At 41.4% G+C, this 25,160-nt stretch overlaps 1 protein-coding gene across 4 annotated transcripts; it reads left to right on the plus strand.

Annotated features, from left to right (window-relative positions):
* The first annotated feature begins 554 nt into the window (after window positions 1-554).
* On the plus strand, window positions 555-24,682 carry cog1 (component of oligomeric golgi complex 1). Of its 4 annotated transcripts, XM_088317023.1 has the most exons (16): window positions 556-1,098; window positions 2,071-2,312; window positions 2,875-3,056; window positions 4,314-4,490; window positions 16,347-16,503; window positions 16,861-17,071; window positions 17,141-17,477; window positions 17,759-18,213; window positions 18,788-18,934; window positions 19,010-19,168; window positions 19,251-19,375; window positions 20,791-20,899; window positions 20,998-21,107; window positions 22,546-22,627; window positions 22,764-22,787; window positions 23,466-24,682. In XM_088317023.1, the coding sequence occupies exons 1-15, from the start codon at window positions 793-795 to the stop codon at window positions 22,770-22,772; spliced, it is 2,808 nt and encodes a 935-aa protein (XP_088173149.1). In that variant the 5' UTR covers window positions 556-792; the 3' UTR covers window positions 22,773-22,787; window positions 23,466-24,682. The 4 variants fall into 4 exon arrangements, with proteins under 4 accessions (XP_088173147.1, XP_088173149.1, XP_088173146.1 ...); XM_088317021.1 differs by lacking the exon at window positions 22,764-22,787 and having other exon boundaries at window positions 555-1,098; window positions 2,074-2,312; XM_088317020.1 differs by lacking the exon at window positions 22,764-22,787.
* Window positions 24,683-25,160: the final 478 nt, after the last annotated feature.

A 25,160-nucleotide genomic window follows, 5' to 3' on the forward strand; every position in this document is an offset into this window, starting at 1 on the left:
CATCAACAATGATCTTTGGTTGACATGCACCATGGGATTCTGGTTAAGATAAGACGATTTTAGGATTAAAAATTCAACTTTAATATACTTATTAGCCAATGTTCCAACGTACCATCGACCGGGGACTATTACAAAGGGTTGAAACGATGTAAAGGTGTAAACCCCGCCCCCCACCCCCCAAAAAATAGTAATAATTAAAAAATGTCAACCTCTACTTGGCGGTTTTTCACTTTTCACAGGGCATTCCGGTCTCAATTAACCGCAAAAAACAGGTGTGGTGTTACCGTATACTCTGAACAGTCGATACACACAGTGAAGTTTGTTTTTGAGAAGTTGTAATAAGTCCCAGGGATCCCAGCCTGAAATGCTCAATTTGAACAGTGTTTTCAGCGAAATAATAACAAAAGTTGTCAGTTATAGTGGCAACGTAAGATGGCTGCCCCCTGGCTTCAGCCGCGAGTTGCGTATCATATGTCGCGAGTAACCAATACATCCTTAGTGTATGCTAGCGCCAGTAAACAAGAGCAACATCCGGGCATGTCGTGCAGTCTTGCTGTATTCGTACTTTCAATTGGCGCAATACTCTAAAAAAATAAAGATAAAAGAAAATTGGAGCAATACTCAGGCCGTGACTGATGACGTTTCACGAGATGACAAGTACTTAAAATAGTGAAATGGAGAAAAGCATAGTGAAATGACTATAACTTTGCTGACGTACAAAGCGGAAGTAGACTTTATTTCATTTCCGGTTTAGATTTAATCGTAGCTGTGTGAAGTTGTTTCAGAGGAGTAATGCCTGATGAACCGGCGTCTTCTCTCCGGATATCGGAGATCAAGGACCCGGTGGTCCTGTTCGAGCGCTACAGCACCGAGGATATCCGTGGCATAGAGCGGAAAGTCCGCGGGGAGATCGAGCAGAAGAAGGAGGAACTGAGGCAGATGGTGGGGGAGCGCTACCGGGACTTGATTGACGCCGCAGACACCATCGGCGAGATGAGACAGAGCTCGGCGAGTGTTGTCCAGTCCATCCAGGACATGTATCAGTACTGCCACCAACTAAAACAAGGCAAAACCTGCGTCAACACACGCACTCCGGAGGTGAACCAAAACCTAGTGCCCCTCTGTTTTTTGTTTGCTGCACCTACTAAACATTGAGTAACATCATTTATCAATGAACACATTCTGATATTCGAATCTAAACATTGATTATGATCGATACTTCAACCGTTCTTGTGACTGAAGGGGAGTGCTTGATACATTCGGCGTCGGCGTGGAACCTGACCCAAAAATAGTATGGCGCAAAATAAGAATCAAGCTTAGTCGTCATTCAGATTCTTTAACCTTGTCATGGCAATATGAGCATCCTACTAGTGCGTTACATTGTTTAAGTACTTGTACCTTGCTTGTCGTAATGAGACGAATCAGTTTTTGTAGAACGACTCATTTATTTAACCTATTTAACCTTTATTTGTTTAGATAGGCGTTTGAGAAGTGATTCTAATTTGCAGTGCCAACCTGGTTGCACACAGCACAGTAAAACAAAGCAACATTAAAAGCAAATGCAAATAAATACATATACAACAAAATGTACCTAAAACTTACACAGTAAAAATATTTAAATGCCAAAAAAATACAATAAAAAACAACTAAACTAAATCTTTGCTGGCCAATAGCTCCCTTCACTTTTGCACTTCGCATACAGAAATTGCAGAGTTTTATTCTTTCTTGTTGCAATTGCTGACTAGTGGGACGACTACAAGTTTACATCCATGCTCAGAGTACCACAAGTGAAGCACTATTAACATTTTTAGTGTGCTAGCAGGCCATGGAAAAATGCTCTTTTTGACATTCTATGAATAATTGAAGTCAAATAATTGTTCTTGAATGGAAGTGCATCAGACGTCAGACGAAGCATTTAAAATTATATTGAACAAAATCTTATTTTTATTATTATTATTGTGCAGTTTGTTGGAAAAAATAAGAAAACTTGAGAAAAATGATAGGTTTAAACTACACTGACTAACAATGCTTGCAAATCTGTTTAGACATATTTGTGTTTTTGTCTAATAGAAGCAATGGCAGGACACATTCTACAGGATGGCCTCTCAGATTAAGCTCCTCTTGGAGATTCCCGAGCGGATCTGGAGTGCCATGGAAGCCTCTCAGTACCTTCAAGCAACTCGTCTCTACCTGTTGTGTTGCCGTTTGCACAGTCTCCTTCAGTTGGAAGCTGCCACAGGGGGTCATTACAGTCCTGCCCTGGCCCGCTTCCCTATCCTTGTCCGTCAAGTAGCCACAACTGGTCACTTCAGGTACTTGCTACTTTTTCCATTTACGTTTATTGTGAAACAAAGACTAATTTACAGTTGTTGCATCGAATAAAGTTAAAGTGACTGAGCCCTAACCCCAAAAAACCCAAAACCCCATAATTGTTGCCCATTAAAAGGGTTTATAATTATTAAATTAAATTAAGTATACACAAACTATAAGCCTAAAAGTACAGTCTGATTTCAAACTCATCTTACAACATTACCTTTAAAAATGGCATGCAGGAGTAATCCATTACTTAATTTGATGAAAAAAATGCACCTACAGTGCTCTTTAAATGAATTGAGGACACTTTCTTTTGTTTGATCTAAACCTAGCTCCTCCCTGATGTACAAAGCTTGTCTCTTAGTCCAGATGAGTCACTTTGACGTAGTTCCTTCGTATCAAAATGCCACAGCTTGTCTAATAGAAAAGTAGCAATACTTTTGAAAATATGGCTTCAAGGTCAGCCATGAGATTAAGATAAACAAGGTGAATACATGAGACTTCACGTTTATTGCTATAGAACTAATAATGAGTAAGCCAAGTTGTGACATTTTTTTCCAGATCCACCATTCTTTTAGACAGCAAGTCTCTGCTGCGAGGTCGGGCAGTGTCTGACCAAGCCATTGCCGAGGCCCTCCTGTCCACGATGCTGCTGGAGGACAGCTCCCCGCGCCAGGCACTTGCTGATTTCCTGTTAGCACGGAAAGCCTCCATCCATCAGTTGCTCAATCAGCCCCAACATGGTACTATAACAGCATGTCTTTACTACTACTATGGCTAAAACATTGGATGAATATCAAAATCCTATGGTATGATATCTTCACGGTGTTAGGGTTAGTTAGGATTAGGGCAAACAATAATCTGTAATAAAAGAAAAACAATTGATATTTCCCCTGGTGCGGTGTGTGTGTGGAAGTTCCTATGTTCTAGAATAGGTGTGGGCAAACTACAGCCCGGGGGCCGCATGTGGCTCGTTCAAAGTTTTAATCCGGCCCGCCAAACTTGAAAAAAATTAAATGAATAAACCTTGTTAATGTTTTATTTTCTAAATACTATGGTTTTTCAAAGACGTATATATTGTTGTAATGCTTTTGTTCACTTTCATTTAAAATTAAATGCATTTTTTTTCTCTGAGGTGAGGTTACCAAAACACTCCATCCATCTGCTCCTGGTCTGGCCCCTCTGTCAAATTTTACAACCCATTGTGGCCCACCAATCAAAAAGTTTCCCCACCCCTGCTCTCGAACTACCCTGAATGTACCTTTGCTGCTTGCAGGACGAGCTTGAGACGTATGTTGGTCTACATTCCGCAAGTGTACTTTAAGATGCTTTTTGACACTCTAGTTGAACACACAACGAAAATAATTACATACTTATATAACACAAACCTTGCTTTAGCTTTGTTTCCGAAAATCGCTTGCTTATTGCTAAGAGATGATGGGCTGTAAAATCCCATTGACAACCTGGCAAGTATTAGCATTTGAACTTAGGGATGTGCCTTCAAAAATCAATTGTTCACATCCAAATGCTGTAGTTACACATACAGACCGATAATGTAGCAAAACACACAGGCATGTATTATATTAATGAAGTTATGATATGACATCCCACAGCAATATGAGAAGTTTGAAACCAAGAAACCACAATGTTTACAATCCCATTACATACCTAATGGTGATAATTAAATGAAAACAATCAAGGGATAACCAAAATAAAAGATTACAACTATTTTTTAAGGTCACGTCACCCCCGCTTTTATACAGCATTGTTGAGAAGGTAAAAGACTTTCTCAAAGGTAACATCAGTGGTTCGTCATTCCAGCTCCTCCATGGTGGCTCATTTTAAAGAATTGGGATGCTCCCAAATATGGCAGCATTAAAACAACTTGCTGGTCATGGTTGAAGCATTGTGGAGCTTGAAATGTTGCAATTAACATATATGACCCAGCCTCTATGTATAAGCTTCAGAATATATTTATTTACTGAAATCTATTTTTTCAGGTGCTGGTATCAAGGCTCAAGTGTGCAGCCTTGTGGAACTGCTGGTGACCACTTTGTTTCAAGCGTATGCTGTTTTCTACATGCACCCAGAGGGGGGGCCCAGGCCTGCAGATACAACCCTTAGCTGTGGCCTGCTCTTTTCCATTCTGGAAAATGTTACCTCTGCTGCATCTGCAGGTATGAAATATCTGTGATAACCGTGAAATCAAAACAATAAGTATTATATATTGTCACTACAGTGCCTGTAGAAAACCATCATATATACGTTGACGAGACGAGACAGAACGAAATTGTTGGCGTGTGGTCCATCAGACATTCAAAATTGATGACATCCTTTCCTATTGTTCATGTAATCTGTCTAAAAATTGCAATGCTGGTGTAAGCTATACTCGTTAGGGCATGCCCACCACTGGGACAGCACACGTCGCACACATGGTTGCACACACTGGCACAACAAATCAAGAACACGTCTGCGGTCATTGGTCTTGGCTCGCCCACACTGACACGCTTTCCTTTGAAGGACCATAGCGACAGTGACAGCCGGTAGGCTACTTTGCTCTGATAACAGCAGGCTGTGATGTTTGATAGAGTTTGTACTTGTGCTACTGTATTAGAACAAGACTATGTTCTCCAAACGTTTTTATTTAGTTTATTACTTATTACTGTTACTTTAAGTGAAATAAAGCCACAAAAGTTGGCAAATAAAATGTTTTGGTTCTTGGCTTATTTTGGAGCAATGAGCATTGATTCCACTGTTCCCATTTTATCCGTTTGTAATGCATCTTTTAGTAGTCGATCAGAATGTCTTTGTTATTGTGTGGAAACCTAGTACACCTATTTTGAACTTAAACGGACTAAAACCTTTTTGAGTTTTCGCTGCCTGAATTCACAAAAACTAGACTAAAACTTTTTTGGGGGGCGTTTCCTTCAACTCAAACTAGACTAAAATCTTTTTGAGTTTTCATCGACTAAAACTAGACTAAAACTATCACGATTAGGAATGACTAAATGTGACGAAAACTATTAAGCATTTTCGTCCAAAAGACTAAGACTAAATCTAAAATGCCTGCCAAAAACAAAACTGGTTGCAAGAAGGAAACCTTTTTTGAAAAAGTGCCATACACAGTCTTGTCTCCGCTATGCAAAAACCCATCTGGAAGCTGCTGTTGCCATGTGGAAAAAGGTTTTATAGTCAGATGATACTAAGATTGAACTTTTTGCACTGAACTACGAGCGCTGTGTTTGACGAAAACTAAACACAGCACACCATCCAAAACACACCATGTCTACCGTGAAGCATGGTATAGGCAGCTTTATGTTGTGGGGATGTTTCTCCTTAGGCGGCACTGGATAATTGGTCAGGATTGAAGGGAAAATGGATGCTGCCAAGTACACTCAAATTCTTTAGGGAAACTCGCATCCGTCTGCTAAACAGCTGAATATGGGCTTGTCATTCTCCTTCCAACATGACAATGATTCTAAACATACTGCCAAAAGGACGAAGCAGTGGCTTAAGGATAGGAAGGTGAATGTCTTTGAATGTGCAAGTCAGAGCCCTGATTTAAACCTAATAGAAAATCTGTGGCTTGACTTGAAGATCGCAGTAAAAAAGAAGATAGTCCTACTTATGTCAAAAAGGTATTTATGACACATGATTTATGACCCCTATGATTTACGACCCCCCAATAAAAGTGTTAATGACCCAAAAACACGTGTTTATGACCCCAATAAAAGGTGTTAATGGCCCCATGATTTATGACCCCCATGATTTACGACTTCCGGGCAACGTCATAGCCTTTCCCACGGCCAGGTACGTCATAACACCGCCCATTTCCTGGTACGTCATAACCCCTCCCATTTCCTGGTATGTCATAACCCCTCCCATTTCCTGTCACTTCATGTACGGTTCATCTTGGTTTGTAGTTCTCAGCATCCGCCATGCTGTTTTGTAGTCATCTGTAGTTGCCATGTAGGATTGTAGTCCATGTTGATAAGAAATAGCATCCGGCTAGGTTAGATATAGCATGTAGCTATGCTAAGATATAGCATGCTGTTAGGCTAAGATATAGCACCTAGGCTAAGATATAGCATGTAGCTAGGCTAAGATATAGCACATAGGCTAAGATTTAGCATCCAGCTAGGCTAAGATATAGCACAGAGTTTAAGATTTAGCATACAGCTAGGCTAAGATATAGCACCGAGTTTAAGATATTGCATCCAGCTGGGTTAAGAATTAGCATGCAGCTAGGTTAGGATATAGCATCCAGCTAGGTTTAGACCTTTGTACCGACATTTGCAAATCATTAATGCATTGTTACTTTTCAATGGGGGTCTGAAATAATCATATATCATATAATCGTTGAACCAATAAATTCGGACGGGTTATTAAACAAACCATATTAAAACGGAAGGAAGGTAAACATACTTACCTTTGTGAAATGTGTCTATATTTGGACATCCGGGTAGCAAAGCATCCCCTTCCTTTGCTGAAACAAGTTACCAGCCACACGGGTTATTAAAACCTGGCAAAGAATTCCTTTGTAGAAACAGGCCTCGGCATGTTACCAACGATACAAGCCAGGACATGTACCCCTTGGGCCGCCTATAATTGGACAGCCGGACAATGTCATTTATCCCTCCCCCTGTCTCAAACCAGTATGTTACCAACGATACAAGTCAGGACTTGTACCCCTTGGGCCGCCTATATTTGGACAGCCGGACGACGTCATTTATCCCGCCCCCTGTCTCAATCCAGTATAAGTAAAGCCCAAACCACGCTCCAGACAGACAAGCCAATTTTTTCCAGCTGAAGAGCCATACCTACACCTCATGAAAATGAAGATGCTCAGAACAAGACGCCTCATGGCCCTCAACACCACCACCCCGAGAAAGGTGTCACCCATCAGGGGACCTGATCGGGTCGAAAACAACATTGCAGAACTCTCTTCAGGTAAACGATGCAACTATTTATGAGTTATATTTCTATAATCCATATCTATATAATATTTCATAAAAGTATCTTTCTTTCTGACCAACAGACCCCAGACTGTGTTGCTCGGCCCCTACACGTCCTCCACCCGCACGCTGAGCACCGGTTCCCCTCAAGGATGCGTGCTGAGCCCTCTCCTATACGCCCTCTACACCTACGACTGCAGCCCGGCCCACGGTAACAACACCATCGTCAAGTTTGCTGACGACATGACAGTGGTCGGTCTGATCTCGGAAGGTGACGAGACAGCCTACAGAGAGGAGGTAAAGAGGCTGACGGCTTGGTGCGAGGACAACAGACTGCAACTCAACATTGCAAAAACAAAGGAGATCGTCGTCGACTTCAGGAGGAACAAGACGGTACCGCCCCCCCTCTGCATCGAAGGCGTGTGTGTGGAGAGGGTCCACACGTTCAAGTTCCTGGGAGTACAGATCTCCGATGACCTTTCTTGGACTCACAACACCACAGCAGTGGTAAAGAAGGTCCACCAGCATCTGCACTTCCTGAGAGTCCTCAGGAAATTCAACCTGGACAGGAAGCTGCTGCTGGCCTTCTACCACTCGTCCATCGAGAGCCTGTTGACGTACTGTGTCTCCACCTGGTACAGCGGCTGCACTGAGGCGGACAGAGTGAGGCTCCAGAGGACAGTCAAAACAGCGCAAAGCATTATTGGCTGCCCTCTCCCCTCACTGTCGGACATCTACACCGCCCGGTGCCTCAGCAGGGCTCTCAATATCGTCAAAGACAATACCCACCCAAACTCCCACCTGTTCGACCTGATGCCCTCTGGCAGGCGCTACAGATGCATCAAATCGAGGACCAATAGATTGAGAAACAGTTTCTCTCCGAGAGCCATCTCTATTCTGAACTCTCACACACACACAAGACCACCCTTACCTTGCAGAACAGCATCGTGATGTGTTTTTATATTCTCTATTCAGTATTATTTTCCATTGCACTCTCTTATTTATCTAATTTATATATTTGTCTGTATTTGCTGTATTGCACTGGAGAGGGGAGCTCTTTTATCTCGTTGCACTCTTGAGTACAATGACAATAAAGGGATTTCTAATTCTAATTCTAAATGCGCCTCATGTAAAACAGCCTTGAAAGATGTTGATGTGACTAAGGATCGTCATCAATCCAACCACTCGCAAAACAAGACCTAAAATCGGGCTAAAATCGTCGTCTATGATTTTGAAATCTAGGAGGATCCTGAAAAGACGCACAAACCCTTTATGGTCTGTACAAAATTGCTCCAAGGGGAAGAGCATCAATGGGTGGGGCCTGATTGTGCCATAAAACTCATCAATCATTTCAGAAATCCGCGTTACAAAGGGACCACTCTTATAGCCCATAACGCCCGCTCGTTTGATTCCCAGCTCATTGCAACAGCGATGATCAGTATAGGTCTCACGCCCGAAGTCATTTTGACAGGCAGTAAAATCTTATGCCTCAGGCTAGAGTCAAATTGTCTCAGATTCATCGACTCTCTGTCATTTTTACCCATGCCGCTGAGCGCGATGCCTAAAACTTTAGGTTTTGACGATCAATGTAAAGGCTATTTTCCTCACCGCTTTAGCAAGCTGGAAAATCTCGACTACGTGGGCCCCTACCCTTGACCCACCGAATATGGGGTAGACCGCATGTCGGCGGCTAACCGCGCCAAATTCCTTGAATGGTATAAAAAAGAGTGTCGGGGAACCTTTAATTTCAGGAAGGAAGCGCTGATGTACTGCAAAAACGATGTTGACATTCTCGCCGAGGGTTGCACAAAATTTAGAAACGAGTTTCTAAACGAGACAGGCGTTGATCCATTCAATTTTGTCACTATAGCGCCAGCCTGCATGGGTGTTTTCCGTACCAATTACCTACAACCTCGCACATTGGCTATAGCATCACCCGATGATTACAGGCGTCAACATAAAGCCTTCTCACACGCTTCCATCCAGTATTTAATATTCCCTTTATTAGTCCCACAATGGGGAAATTCGAGATTCGAACCGAGGCCTCCTGGGGAGACTGGGTCCTGAACGCGGCGCCTTAGACCACTCGGCCATCCTGGCAGTGGATCATACACAGTCAAAAACTGCCGATACAACACGCTCTGAATGGCGGTGAAAAACAGCTCAGTCGTTACACCGTGGACGAAATAGACGGTATAAAACATGTTTTTGAATTTCTAGGCTGTTTTTACCACGGTTGCCCCAACTGTTTTACACCGACCGAGCGGTTCCCTTTGACAAAACAAACCTTTCAAGAATTGTTTGACATCAGCCAAAAGAAACTCGATACCTTGAAATCGGACCAGAGCGTACGTCTCACTGTGATGAAAGAGCATGATTGGGTCAACATGAAAATAACACATCCGGGTGTTATAGAGTTCCTGCTTGATTATCAACATCCTGACCCACTCGCCCCCCGTCAGGCTCTTTTCGGGGGTAGAACCAGCGTGTTTACGTTGCGATACACGGCAACTCCAAACGAACAAGTGTTCTATGTCGATGTCACCTCTCTGTATCCTTTTGTCAACAGCAACTGTGCCTACCCTCTCGGTCATCCGATCATTATCCGCCAAGATTTTGACGATCCCCACAAATATTTTGGACTGATCAAAGCCAAAGTCTACCCACCACGAGGTCTCTTGCTGCCTTTGTTACCTTACAAAACAGCTAAAGGTAAACTAACATTCCCTCTTTGTAGAACGTGCGCCAAAATCAACAACCAGACCTCATCGTGTCACCATGATGATGAGAGCAGAGCTCTGCTTGGTGTTTGGGTGACCATTGAGTTCAACAAGGCTCTTGACCTTGGATACAGATTGGTTGAAATTGTGGAGGTGTGGCATTTCGAAACAGTGAGCGACGACATCTTTAAAGCTTACATGAACACCTTCCTCAAGGGGAAGCAGGAAGCCTCTGGCTATCCATCCAATGTCACTGATCAGGAGGGGAGGGACAGATACATCAATGATTACATGACACATCAAGGTATCCGGCTGGATCCTGAACGCATCAAAGTGAATCCTGGTAAGAGACAGGTTTCTAAACTTTGTCTAAATTCTCTCTGGGGAAAATATGGGCAGAGAGATAATTTAAGGCAGACAAAATTGACCAACAAACCCGAAGATTTTTTCAAAATCATGTTTTCGGGTTTGTACGAGATCGAATACTTTGGTTTCATCAGCACCGACACCGCTATGATTCAATACAGCGGCAAAAAGAACATCCTTTCACGACCCTCCAAAACCTCAAACATCTTTGTGGCTTGCTTGACAACAGCACATGCGAGATTGTTCATGTACAGATTTTTGGAGCAATTACAAGAGGGGGTTCTATACACAGACACAGACAGCCTCATCTACGTTGTCAAAGATGGGTAAACGGCTCTAAAATTAGGACAGTATCTCGGTGATCTGACCGATGAATTGGACGGTGACAGCATTCAAGAATTTGTTTCGGCAGGTCCCAAAAGCTATGCCTATCAAACCAGAGAGACTAAAAAAACGGTGATGAAAGTCAAAGGCATCACACAGACGTACGGAAGCGTTCAAAACTTCAACTTTGACAGTATCAAAGACTTAGTGGAGGGCTACATAGGTCACACAACACAGGGTAACGAGACCAACGCACACACTTGAAACCCCACAACACAGCATCGTTCGCGACAAAAAGGGGTTTCGCGTCAGAAACACCTCATTCGTCAAAAGGTTTAGGGTGGTCTATGACAAACGAAGGCTTTTGCCAGACGGTCGCAGTGTCCCGTTTGGTTATTAGAGAAAATTGAATTATCACAGGTCGAATTCGATTCACGTCTACAAGTGCCTTTTTCGTGTTTGATCTCGGGGCCTAGTGGTTGTGGGAAAACACATTTTGTGAAACGTGTTTTGGAAGACTGTCATCATGTTATGAGAGCTGTACCTGATAACATTGTATGGATTTATACCTCGTATCAACCCATGTACAACCAATTACAAAAGCTGATTAAAAACATAAAATTCATAAAAGGTGTCCCGGAGTCTTTTGAGGACAAAAACCTGTTTCCGTTACATCAGACTCATCTGATCATCCTCGACGATCTGATTTTCCAAGCCCCTGACCACCCGGAAGTGGTGAGAATCTTTACCCAATATAGACATCATAGAAATATGAGTGTCATGTTGTTAACTCAGAATGTATTCCACCAGGGTAAATATAGTCGTACTATTAGTCTGAATAGTAACTACATGGTGTTGTTCAAAAATCCTCGGGATAAATTACAAACCAGTATTTTGGCTAATCAGATATTCCCAGCGAAGAAAAAATACTTTTTAGAAAGTTTTGAAGATGCTACCAAAGACGCTCATGGGTATTTATTGGTGGATTTAAATCCTTCTTGTCCAGAACAATATCGTTTGAGGACGGGTGTACTTCCGGATCAGTGGCCTACCGTCTACATCCCCAAAAGCTAACATGTCTAAGCTTTCAAAAACAAACGCTCCGCTCCTCAAGACCCTGTTTAAAGCCTCAACCAAGAAGCGTAAAGACATACTGACCAGGGGTCCAGCCTCTTTGATCAAGGTATTGTGCGAAATCGCTTTCAATCTGTTAAAGGCCATATACCCCTTTCACCTGCACAGTTTAAGAAATTAGAAAAACAAAAGAAAATTATTAGACTATTGGTCCATAAAAAACGAGCCTGAAGAAAAAACGCGCCGCTTTGACTCATAGGGGCGGATTTATTCTTCCTCTGCTGGGGACTGTTGTACCCCTCCTAGGTAATCTTTTAGAAGGATTAATCAACAAAAACTAACCATCATGAGTTTGAAAGCAACCCAGAAGATGTTTCTTCTATCGCCTCAACAACTGGAACGACTGAAAAAACCCGAACCTACCATCAGACAGACGGCTGAACAGGCTTTGGATGTGAAGATGAAAGCCATTTTAGAAGATCGATCGTTAACCCCGCATGAAAAAATAACAAAGTATCAGTCTTTACTGCACCGTTATTTAACTCTTCTCAAACTATGAGAAAAGGAAGAACGACCCCTGGCAATGGCCCTACCACTAACACCACAAGTCTTGAACCCTTCAAAGAGCTCTGTTGTCGAAGTGCAAGACAAAAAGGTGGGGGGTGAAACTGAGTCCTGGTTCGATATCCTGCAAAACGTTTCGACTCGTTATTGGAAAAACGGCAACTATGTTTTGAGAAAACTCAAGGACGCTCATAGAAGTTGGACCCCTCGTCACGAATTTATGTATCAAGATAAACCGATAAAAGGATCTCATATGACCGATTTACTCAGACAGATTACTGTGACGGGCAAAAACATCGCGACTCGAACACCCAGTGGCTGGAAGGAGTTTCTGCAACACGCTCATGATGGCTTATGATTTAGTTTCAATCATCACACCAGTATTTATCTAAACACACAGACACAAATGCTGCTTTTTTACAAACATCTATTTTTATTGGTTCACAGCAAGGTAATGACTTTGTGAGTCGTGCTAATAAGATGAAACATGCTGGTGACATAAGAAAAAAAAAAAACATGACAAGTTTAAATATGGTTATACACACACATCTATATAATGATATGAAATCTCTAAGTCGTAAAAAGTCTATAAGTTATGGTTAAAACAGAAGAATTAACTTTTGCTTCCAACATATATTCAAACATCTTCAGTTCATGCGCGACCTCCACAGGTTGTTGATGACGGAGACGGTATCTCATCACATCGTTAAACAGCGTAAGTATGGTGAGTACATGACCTACATTTATCTCATTTTCCCAATTTTCCAAAACATTTTGAAACGTCCCGGCAAAACCCGATCGACTCACAGATATGACGTGTTGCACAAAAGATTCCCAAGGCGTTTGAAAAAGCGTCATAGACATGACACGCACTTTTTGCAGAAACAATAAAATTTTTTCAGTGACAGGGTCTTTATCATCAACATCAGGATTATATGTAATTGTTCTATTTATTATATCTACCCATCCATGGCTTCTGTAGCCAAAAAACGTTAACTTTCTCAACACATTACCCATTTTTATTAAAAGTTAATATTCTGCATAATGCATTCTTCAAAACTATCACGCTGATCACGGTTTATCATAAGGAGTAAGTTACATAAGTTCTCATCTTCTGCAAGTCGGGCCGGTAAGTTCTGTACGAGTACTAACTCCACCAGTAAGATCTCAGCAACGCGTTCGACCGTTTATTTATCCGCTTTTACAGAACACAATTCCAGCAGGTAGTGAATACAAGGCAAAAACTGTTTGTTGCAAAGGATCGGTATTATACGTTCATAATGCATTCTTATATAAAAATGATCCCCAAGATGAACATAGTTATGCAAACAACCCTGTCTTTTCTGATACCTTCGCAAAAAGCGATTGAGAATATAAAGAATCGCCGCTTTAATGACTATTACAACATCCATATCAACCCATCCCTTAGGAGGATCATCCCATGACATATGTTGCACATCACCCTCGGGAATAGATGCAGGGCTGGGGTTTGGTTCGGTCATAGTGTGAACCTTAGAGGAGTCATACTCGTTGTTTGATAGCTCTTGATCGGACCAACTGGGTCGTTGTACCTCATCGTTTTGTGAAGATTCAGCAGATTATATGGGAGTCATCGGAGGGGTCGATGGCATAGTATCAGGACGGATCCATCCTCGATATGACGGCTCGCAGGTGTTGTACGAGGATGGGACGGTAGTAGGTACGTCAAACCATGTAGAGTACGATGGCACAGCCTGGTTTGCATGTGCTGGACCCGGCATCTCAACCTGGTCCTCGCCTACATTTGTAGGGGTGTCAGCACGGCTCCTGTCTGGAGTTGTAACGGTCTCTACCTCGACAACTTTTTCAACCGTAGTCAGATCATGGTCGAGTGTAGGTTCGTCTATACCGCTATCTGCAATACAATATATAAACACTTTTATTAAATATTATATAGATATGGATTATAGAAATATAACTCATAAATAGTTGCATTGTTTACCTGAAGAGAGTTCTGCAATGTTGTTTTCGACCCAATCAGGTGCCCTGATGGGTGACACCCTTCTCGGGGTGGTGGTGTTGAGGGCCATGAGGCGTCTTGTTCTGAGCATCTTCATTTTCATGAGGTGTAGGTATGGCTCTTCAGCTGGAAAAAATTGGCTTGTCTGTCTGGAGCGTGGTTTGGGCTTTACTTATTCTGGATTGAGACAGGGGGCGGGATAAATGACGTCGTCCGGCTGTCCAATTATAGGCGGCCCAAGGGGTACATGTCCTGGCTTGTATCGTTGGTAACATGCCGAGGCCTGTTTCTACAAAGGAATTCTTTGCCAGGTTTTAATAACCCGTGTGGTTGGTAACTTGTTTCAGCAAAGGAAGGGGATGCTTTGCTACCCGGATGTCCAAATATAGACACATTTCACAAAGGTAAGTATGTTTACTTTCCTTCCGTTTTAATATGGTTTGTTTAATAACCCGTCCAAATTTATTGGTTCAACGATTATATGATATATGATTATTTCAGACCCCCATTGAAAAGTAATAATGCATTAATGATTTGCAAATGTCGGTACAAAGGTCTTAACCTAGCTGGATGCTATATCCTAACCTAGCTGCATGCTAATTCTTAACCCAGCTGGATGCAATATCTTAAACTCGGTGCTATATCTTAGCCTAGCTGTATGCTAAATCTTAAACTCTATGCTATATCTTAGCCTAGCTGGATGATAAATCTTAGCCTATGTGCTATATCTTAGCCTAGCTACATGCTATATCTTAGCCTAGGTGCTATATAAATTAGCCTAACAGCATGCTATATCTTAGCATAGCTACATGCTATATCTAACCTAGCCGGATGCTATTTCTTATCAACATGGACTACAATCCTACATGGCAACCACAGATTACTACAAAACAGCATGGCGGATGCTGAGAACTACAAACCAAGATGGCAACCATACATGAAGTGACAGGAAATGGGAGGGGTTATGACATACCAGGAAATGGGAGGGGTTATGACGTACCAGGAAATGGGCGGTGTTATGACGTACCTGGCCGTGGGAAAGGCTATGACGTTGCCCAGAAGTCGTAAATCATGGGGGTCATATATCATGGGGTCATTAACACCTTTTATTGGGGTCATAAACACCTTTTATTTGGGTCATTAACACTTTTATTGGGGGTCGTAAATTATAGGGGTCATAAATCATGGGTCATAAATACCTTTTTGACATAAGTAGGACTATCTTCTTTTTTTGCAGTCCCCTACACAAGTCGACTGAGCAATTCTGCAAGGAAGAATGGGCAAATATTTCCCAAACTAGGTGTACAAAGTTAATAGAGACATATACGAAAAGATTTATGGCTGTAAAGATCTACAAATTATTAAAACGGGGTTGATTACACTTCCAACCCTGTTATTCTAGTTTGTCATTTTTTATTGATTTTCATAACTGTTGACTTTGTCTTCATTATTTTGATATAGTACAAGAACATTTGTAAATAAATTAATGGATGATGATGATTAAATCATAGTTAAATACAGTGAGATTCGCGAAACAGATCCATCTGCTTATCCATGATGAGGCAGTTTGCATTTAAACGCATGTAACTGGAGGAAACTTTTCTTCAAAAAAGTGCATGGAATTTGAAATGGTCATAAAAAAGGTCATTTGTGACTCGAGGTTCTACTGTAGTCAGAAAACTGTTGCGCACAGTTACACAGCAGGGACAGGCTTTTTCCATGCACCCTTTCTTTTTCATAGACAGTACGGTATTAAATGCTAAAATTAGTTAAAACCTGCTTTTTTGCATTTATAATGTCCATATTTAAATAATTTTAATAACTGAGTAATGTTGCCCAAATAGGTATTCTAAAATCCTGGTTGGCAGCGATGTAGTAAGGCATCCTGTGAAAAAAGAAACCCGCGTTTGAAGGAGGCATCGAATTGCGACAGCCATTGTGCTAATTTCTGATGTCACCCGCCTTCAAATGCAGCTGCTGAACAATGAAGTCCTGAACAATCCCAGCCCTCAATTCTGTCTTTCTCATTAGCTAAAGGAAAAAATATGCTTCAGGAAGACACAAGTACAGGAAGCTGGTTCAAGTACCTGCCCTCCTCTGTCACGGAGTTTCAACCGACACTTCGCACCCTGGCACAGCCAATCCAGAGAGAGCAGCTGCGGGACACCTTACAGCAATGGATTGATACGTAAGCATCAGTTGATCAATTTGCATAAATCACAACACGTCACTGGATTTATTAGAAATATTTACCTTGTCTATCTGTTTTTCCCCTTTCCTTCTTCTGATTTACATACTTGAAAATATTCTCACAAATGTGAGTGATTGATTGCTGTCCTTTGTGCAGACATTTTTTTTCTAGCAAATGATGTATTGTTGTTTAAAGGTTACATTTTAAGATAAATTCAAGATGCTATATTCATTTCTTTTGAGCATTGCAATTCACTTTTTGACATGTTTACTATATCTTGCTTATTAATTTTATGATAGAATGATAAGAATCTATGTTGTGTTTCCATGCCATCCGAATTCCACTTGCTTTCAGATGTAAGGAGGACATCTGCCATGGTGTTGGCAGCCTTCTGGTCTACGTGAAGAGCCTGAAGGGACTGGCTGCAATTAGAGATGCTGTCTGGGACCTCCTTTCCGCCGACTCCATCAATCAGCACTGGAACACAGTGTGCCAGCGGCTGCTGGAGCGCCACCTGGCCATCTGGGATGACTTCCTTCAACAGCTCTTCCTTCAACGCTTGCAGGTTAGCATTCATGCTAAAAATGTAGCCCCTGAATGTTTAATTTCATTGTATGTATTCATTATCCACAAGGCTATCACCAAAGAAGAAACTGAAGGCATCTCAATGAGCTCGGTGCAGCTCCTCACCTGCGCTGTGAAGGATCTTGAAGGACAGACCGCCAATAGCCGGGAGGCCCAGTACGAAGTAGACGTGTCCTCCTATTTGTGGTCGGAGTCTCCAAGGGACCTGCCGAGTAATGCGGGTTGGGTCAGTGTGGCACAGAGGGGGGAGCAACAGCAAAGGAGTGGTCTGGCCATGAAGACTCGGGCCCTGACACCGTGCGTTCAAAATTTTTGTTCCTCCATGGACGCCAAGCTGAAAACACGGCTTGATGACCTCCAGCACTATCTTCCGTCCAAGGATTCAGGTCGGTGGGGCTGAAAATCAGTCTTTCCTTTTTTATTTTTAGGCGGGGGGTGAATTTTCATTCATTAGGAGGAGGAAATTACATTACCACGTGTCGGCAAAATGCACTAATGACAGTAATCATTTCGAAATGACAACATGTTGCTATTTTAAACTTCGTGTTCTAAATTCGAAATTTCAGCATCCTAGTGTTATTTTTTCAATGCTTTGTCTTTGGTGTAACAACTGTTTTATTTAAAATTAGCAAAAAATGTAAGACTATTGCGACTTATTTTTGAACAGGCTCTGACTCCATATCCGTTACAATCCTATCATCAGGATCTACTGAGGGCTCGTCATCATCCTCCTTCAACCGCTTCACAGACACGCCAGCAGTGGAGGAGGCTTTACGAGAAGGCTGCCTGGCCTGCGTTCACCACATTCTCTCTGCTGTTCGTTCCGAATTAGCAACAGTTTCGCCAGATCCTAGCCCGGCCAGCCTGAATTCAGTCCTTTTCATGGCGAGGCTCTGTCAGTCCATGGGGGAACTGTGTCCCAATCTCAAACACTGCATTTTGGGACAACAGAGCTGCTGCGAGGCCACAGCCAAAGTGACCCCGAGGCCGAGCAAGAAATTGGGCAGAGGAAAGGCGGCCCCACAGGTCAGCGCTGCTCAGGCCAAGTGGGCAGAACTAAAGGAGGAGCTTCTCAGCTGCAGCATGGAAGCCTACCGAATCTGGAGCTCTACTCTCTCAAAAGTCAGCACATATCAAAAATTGTGTTTTTCGCATACCTCGTTCTACCTCATTTAAATATGCCTAACCATGACAGTGAGACAAGTTGTTTGTTCAACACTTACATTTAGCTAGGAGGTATGGTGAATGAACCGATGCTATATATTAGTATGCTGTTTGTCATTTGACTGATTTTGGTGAACAGGCTCCCCAAAATTAAATTAAATTAAATTGTGGGACTGAAGTTTAGAATTAAACAGTGGTGAAATGGAAAAAGTGCATATATTGGCAGCATTGAACAAGTTTAATGGCGTAAATGTGCAGTTTGAATTCTAATTTACTCAATTGCAGTAGACAGTAACTGACCAGCCGCAACTTGGGCTGTAGTGGTTTCAAACTGAACTGAATCATTAATACATATGTTCGCAGCATTTTGATTCTCATGTACGGTAGTTAAATGGCACAACTAAAACATTAAAAACACTTGTCGGTGTAATATGGCACAGTTAAATAACTGTTTTCATAGTTTGTCCATGTTGACTGTTTCAGATTGAAATTTGAATGATGTCCTGTGATTTATTTTATTTATTTTTTACAGAGGTTGCTGGAGACGTTTCGAACGGCTCTTCATGCAGATTCTGCTGGTGCCATCTTGGCAAATGCAACAAATTGGGAAGATCTTGAGATCCAAGAGGAGACTGAGTCGGGGAGCAGTGTTACATCCAAAATTCGTCTTCCCGTCCAGGTCGGCCATTCGACTTCACCTTCAATTAATTTGAGACTATTGAAAACCGTTAAAGTACGTTTCCACCTTCTGCAGGCATCTTTGTTTGTCCAGTCACTGCTCTTCGAGCTGTGTGTTGAGGTGAACAGGGTGGGTGGTCATGCACTACCACAACCCACTCTGCAGGAGCTTCTGCAAGCCTGCCTGGATCAAGCCTTGGAGCACTACCAAAGCCTCACACAGCAAGCACCCAGGGTAACTCACACAAGTTCTCAAAATGATGATGCTGGAATTCGAAACGCAAGTCATTCGTGATGACTTGGCTGTCTGTTTTCAGGAAGGTGCATTTCCAATGACTCAAAACAGAGCATTGCAGATGATGTTTGACCTTCGTTATCTTAACACCACTTTGTCTACCAATTTGGAAGAAGGCAAGACCTCTAAATCTCATCAAGACCACAGGTAACATGGTAGAGTAGATGTCAAAGTCAACATCCACATCAATATTAATCGTAGTATGCACACGAAGTACTGGAAGAAACTAAAACAGCCTCAAGGGGCATTTACAAAATTTAATGCATGGGTAGAAACAGTTCAAGTAGTCACGTTAAAGACTACCATATTTTCATGACCTTACTTTAAAGTGCGCCTTATGGTCGTGAAAATACGGTATATAGAAATAGGCAGCAACATTTAGCTGAGTGAATGAAGTCAAATATAACACTGTCAAAATCTGACTTGACGCTATCAGGATTTATGCGACCGATTAGCCAGTTTCACAAGATGAGCAATCTGTCTATTAAAATAACGTGTTTAGTGTTTGTTTTCAGAGTATCAACAAAAATCTCAAGCATTTCTGGCTATGTTTATCAATCTTTGCCATGCGCCAAGGTAGGAAAGGGGAAAACAAAAACCAAGGATTGTTACTTCAATAGGAAATGTTTATTCATAAAGAGAATAAGCAGAACTTGATTTATGATATTATTATAACCACTGTAAGTACTTTGTAATTTGGAACCTTTTCAAAATGATTTCAATGACGAACCTGTGGATTTATGAGCTTCTTGTAATAGTCTTTTGGTAGTGTAATGCTGATTATTCTGACGACTGTACGTATGCTTTGGCTGTTGTTCCCAACCGAAAATACACTGAAATACAAACAGCACTGTTCCTGCTCTGGAGAGACTGACATTATATCGGCTGAGATGGGGAAGGCATCGGTAACATTTGAGCTGTCGTTGCCTCTGATACCACAAAGTTTGAGTCTCTACTTGAAACATCAATACGTTAACTACTTAAGTCATTTGAGGTAGGGTTGGGCGATATTGCCCAGGATTCATATCACGGTATAAATTGCATCCCTTCATGTTATTGGTTAATATAAAATTAAAGGTAAAAAAATATTTTCATTCAACTTCATACTGCATCCACTTTGAATTTGCAAAAACAGCTAAACTTTTTGTGCTCTTTCTTTACTATGATACAAAAATATAATTTCCAGATTCTACTGTATATTACGTGAGCGAGTCAGGAAAGAACTATGATTCCTTGTTTTGCCTTGCAATATGCTTCCGTTCTAATTGATTTTCAGTCGGCACACAAATCTATACCAACTCGCTCTTGTTATTCTTTTAAATTTGTTAGGGGCCTTCCAATCAAGGTGTTTTTCTTTGTTTGCACAACATTCTGTTGAGGTCTCAAAATGTCACACCCCTCTAATTTACCCTTCATAATATTGCAATGTAAAAAAAAAAAATGTAAAATACAGTATAGCCCACCTTTATTGCTGCTGAATAATTAATACAATTGAAGCAAGAAGTAGTCGTAGAATTGCATCACTCCAAAAGGATCTAAAATCTAGGTATGTTGTCTTTCAGGATGCAACAAGTCTGCGATTGGCTCGAGAGCCACATTGACCCTTTTGACCTGGATGTGTTCACACCACCACTGAATGCAAATCTCAGTCGTCTGTCCCAAAGAACATCTGTACTGCACTTTAAACTTTCATTCATAAACCTGTAACAAAGGGTGGACTTAATGATATTTGTTTCCTAATGTTCTGTATATGTTATGTTTGTTTTCAGGTGCTGTTTGGGCTGGTGACTGGCTCAGAGAAGCAGTTTGCCCCGCGGAGCAGCACCGTTAACACTCAGGAACCTTACAACATCCTTCCACTGGCCAACACCCAAATCAGGTCTGAGTCACATGAAAATAGACTTTCAATGGTACACAAGAGTATGAATTAAAAAAATTAGTCCTTAAAGGGTTCTCCCTGTGCATGCGTGGGTTTCCTTCGAGTACTCCGGTTTCCTCCCACATTCCAAAAACATGCATGGCAGGTTGATTGGACACTCGAAATTGCCCCTAGGTATGAGTGTGAGAGCGGATGGTTGTTTGACTTTGTGTGCCCTGTGATTGGCTGGCAACCAGTTCAGGGTGACAGCTGGGATAGGCTCCAGCACCTTCCCCGCGACCCTTGTGAGGTGAATCAGAACATTTTTTACTAACAAGCTCAATTTATATATTATTTGATCAGGAAACTGAAATAAAGATCCACGCTTGCCTGCTGCCAGCCGCCGTCGGCCTCCTGAGAGTTGACATGACTATTTAATGTAGCTAAATGGTCCGAAATATAACCAGTTGGCGTTTTTGTGTGTTCATTCTTGCTCTTGTCCGCTTCAACCTGTGTAAGTGGAGAATCAATCCTGTTTTCAGAATCAATCCAATCAACTCTGTTTTTGATGTTGTGGAGGTGATCACATGAGATCACGTTTGATGTCAATAAATCCAAACTGTTGTGCAGAACGTTTTTATACTTTCGCAGGTTGAAGTGGACAATAGTAGAAATGTGCATTTGAATTTTGGTGGTGATCGGGCACCGTTTTACACAACCTAACTGACAAACCAAGCAATAATACCACGCTTGCCTCCCTGCTGTGACGTTGACGCTGAAACCGGAAAAAAATAACAAGCCAAAAAGGGGTGTGCCGATTTGTCGTAAATCTCATCACAAGAAAAAAATGAAATCACTGAAGTCTTTTAGGGGGGAGGAATTTCGTACTGATATCATTGTTTACATTTTATATAAATGCCTATGTTAAGCTCATCCAAGTGTCTCTTTAAAGAGTGCTGTCAAGAAACTTCTGCGGTCACTGTGAAATTTAAATGATAAGCCAATTTATTTTATCATTCATGATTTTTGGGGAGGAGGTATTGTTATTGTCAACAAAAATTAACATGTAACCCAATTTGATTTCCCAAGGCGCTTAAAACTGCAACAACCATTCCCAAGAAATTTAGATGTATAAAACCAAAAAGCCACAAAGATGCGCAACACTGTATGTCACTGGGCATCCGCCGATTGCTATTCTTATATAACACAATCTTTGAATATCCGAGCATGAACGAGATAGCTGGGGTCAATCGTTATGTCATTATTTTGTATTTCAATGTATGTGTATTGTGTAATTGAACGATAATATGAGTTTGACTTAATGAAAGGACTGACAACAAAACAAAACGTTTTCATAATATTCTACCTTTTTTTTTTTTCTTTTTTTTTTAAATTAAGACGCGCTTGTAGTGTAACTGAGACACTATACCCAATTTCCCATTGTTTTTACCCTCCACAGGTTTGGGTTGTTGCCTCTCAGCATGTCTGATACGCGTAAATCAAAGTCAACTTCCAAAGGCTCCAGTGAACCACACCAGTTGGTGAGTTACAACTCTACTCTTGTTAGTTCGACTCAACCCACTGTAGAACATTGTCAATTATGGTTTGGCCTCATTTTTGACATGTTTCATTGTTGTGCTTAATCCCGCTGAAATGTGGTCTGTTCAACTTTCCCAGAGATTTTGAGTGCGAGACACCCAGGCAAGTCCATCAGTATGGCTTAAATTCTGCGTGTTGGTGTTTGCTTGTTTGGCTGTCGTGTTAGTCAAGGGGCTGATTTCCCTTGGTGCATTTGCGAAGTTTCATCATGCAGTTAATTAATTCAAAATTGTGATTGCGATTGGATGAATGAAAAGGAATGCTGTTTTGCTTTGTAATTATTTATATGTTCGTGCTCTGAACTCATTTACTGCCATTGACGGCTAAAGACGTCAAAGATCCTTTCTTTTTTTTTTTACTCGGCTGGTAGTGAATGAGTTAAAGTAGCTCCATGTGTTGACAAAATCAAAGCTGAGGTTATCATGATCTGCAGTCACTCATAATCCGCTGCTACAATTAGACATTGTAGCAAATGATTACATCCAATCCAAAACACAAACTGTGCCCGATACAGTTAATTGGTGTCCCAATGTTTACAGTTGACTCTCATGTAATCAATGGTTTTTGGATAAGCTATTCAGTACATCTTAATTTCTTCATGTGCTGTGATGATGCATTTTGCACCAGCAAAGTTGCTCAGTGGGCTGCTGTTAGACAAAATTTCCCCCAAAAGGGAATTGTTTCTACCCTGCACTAAATCACAGCATTTGGTGTTAAATAGTTTTCTGTACTTTTCAACATTTAAGGTGACAAAAAAGATGTTTTTGCTCTTTCTTGCAGCCTACTCCATCCTTGTCAGCAGACAGTCAGGAAAGCTTCCGGCCAGGCAGCCTCTTCCGACAGATGGCAGAAGAAGAAGGCACAACCCCTCAATCTTTATTTAAACTCAGTTGGCTGTCTGGCATGACAAAATAACATCTTACTATACAAAACCTGTATTCTCAGAATCAAAATCGTCTTTTTTGACCAATTAGGCGTGCATTCAGAAATTCATTCTGACTCACTAACACCACTTAGAGATTTTTTTTTCAGCGAGGCAAGGCACAGTACCGACCCAATAATTTCTGAACGCATAAATCAGTCAGCATCTCATGTTTAAACAGTTACCATTTGGACTGTCAGTCTGTAATCGAACAGTTAGTGCGCGCTCACAGCATATTTCCGAATGCACTCTGTCAAAACAATCAATCAATTTGTCCTCCGTAGATCGATTTAATATCGCATCCCTAAAACATGAATGTAAAATGTGTATTATTATTGCTAATGAACTAAATGATCATTTTAGAGTTTTTTTTAAAGGTCTTCTACTTCCATAAGAGCCTGGCAGCAAACGTCACACCTACAACTAATACTACAAATATAAGAATGCACCCCGATAGCGACAGCCTTTTTATACAGATATGTATATTTTTAATGCAATGGAATCAAGTATATTAATTCTGGCCATCACAGCAACTGAGTTCTTGACAGAGTTTTTATGAACTTAAGCGTGTTATGTTTAAGACACAAATATTGTGCTGGCTATTTGCTTTCATATTTATGTATTAAAAATGATTTGTGTTTATCCAATCTATTGAAATGGGGGATATGATGATTTTGTTAGCTGCCAGCTATAATTATCAAAATTATATGAATAAGTACCGTAAATCAAATAATGAAATTGTGAACTTTGTGTATCGTGAATCTTTGTATGGGGTTCACTTTTTCAAAAAAACTGAAACAGTTGCTCACAACATTAAAAATTATGTACATACATACAATGGAAGTCTGTACACACGTGTTGAAATGCCAGGTTTTCGTAATTGAAAAAAAAAAAAAAAAGACCCAGATAAAATGTAATCTTCCCCCCCCCATTTATATGACCTAAAACCTGTTTCAGTAAAAATAAGCAACAAAGATAATGTGTACACAGTCTCTTGCAACCAGAGCTTTGTCTGTTTTCAGAAGTTTAAAATATGCCTCTGATTAACCCCAAATAAAGTTCAAATGTTCTAGCATGCTTTTCCTTTTTTTGTAACATCTTACAGCACACGACATGGTTCGCAGAGAGCTTCCACAGTTGGTTAGCATTGCCATTACGGCAGGCAAAGAAACCTACATTTCTGACATTTGTGCATTTAATAAAACTCTTCGGCAAAGTGACTGACGGTTAGCACGATAGCCTCACAGTTCAGAAGAGCCCAGGGTTCAAGTCTGCCTTTCTGTGTGGCGTTTCCATTTTCTCTCCGTGCCTGATTGGGTTTCCTCCGGGTAGTCCGGTTTCCTCCCCCGTTCCCAAAACATACATGGTGTGTCGATTAAACCCCCCCATGTGTATTTCTGAGTGCGGATGGTTGTTCGTCTTTGTGTGCCCTGCGATTGGCTGGCAATCAGTCCAGGGTGTTGAAAAGCTAATTGCTTCCCTGAGCAGTGTTGTTAATTTTTACACTGCCAAAGAACATGCTCTTGTTACCCGTGGGGGTAGGAGGTGTAAAC

This window comes from Idiotropiscis lumnitzeri, chromosome 15, assembly GCF_059441095.1.
Source record: "Idiotropiscis lumnitzeri isolate Australia: NSW breed Sydney's pygmy pipehorse chromosome 15, RoL_Ilum_1.0, whole genome shotgun sequence".
Lineage (NCBI taxonomy): Eukaryota > Metazoa > Chordata > Actinopteri > Syngnathiformes > Syngnathidae > Idiotropiscis > Idiotropiscis lumnitzeri.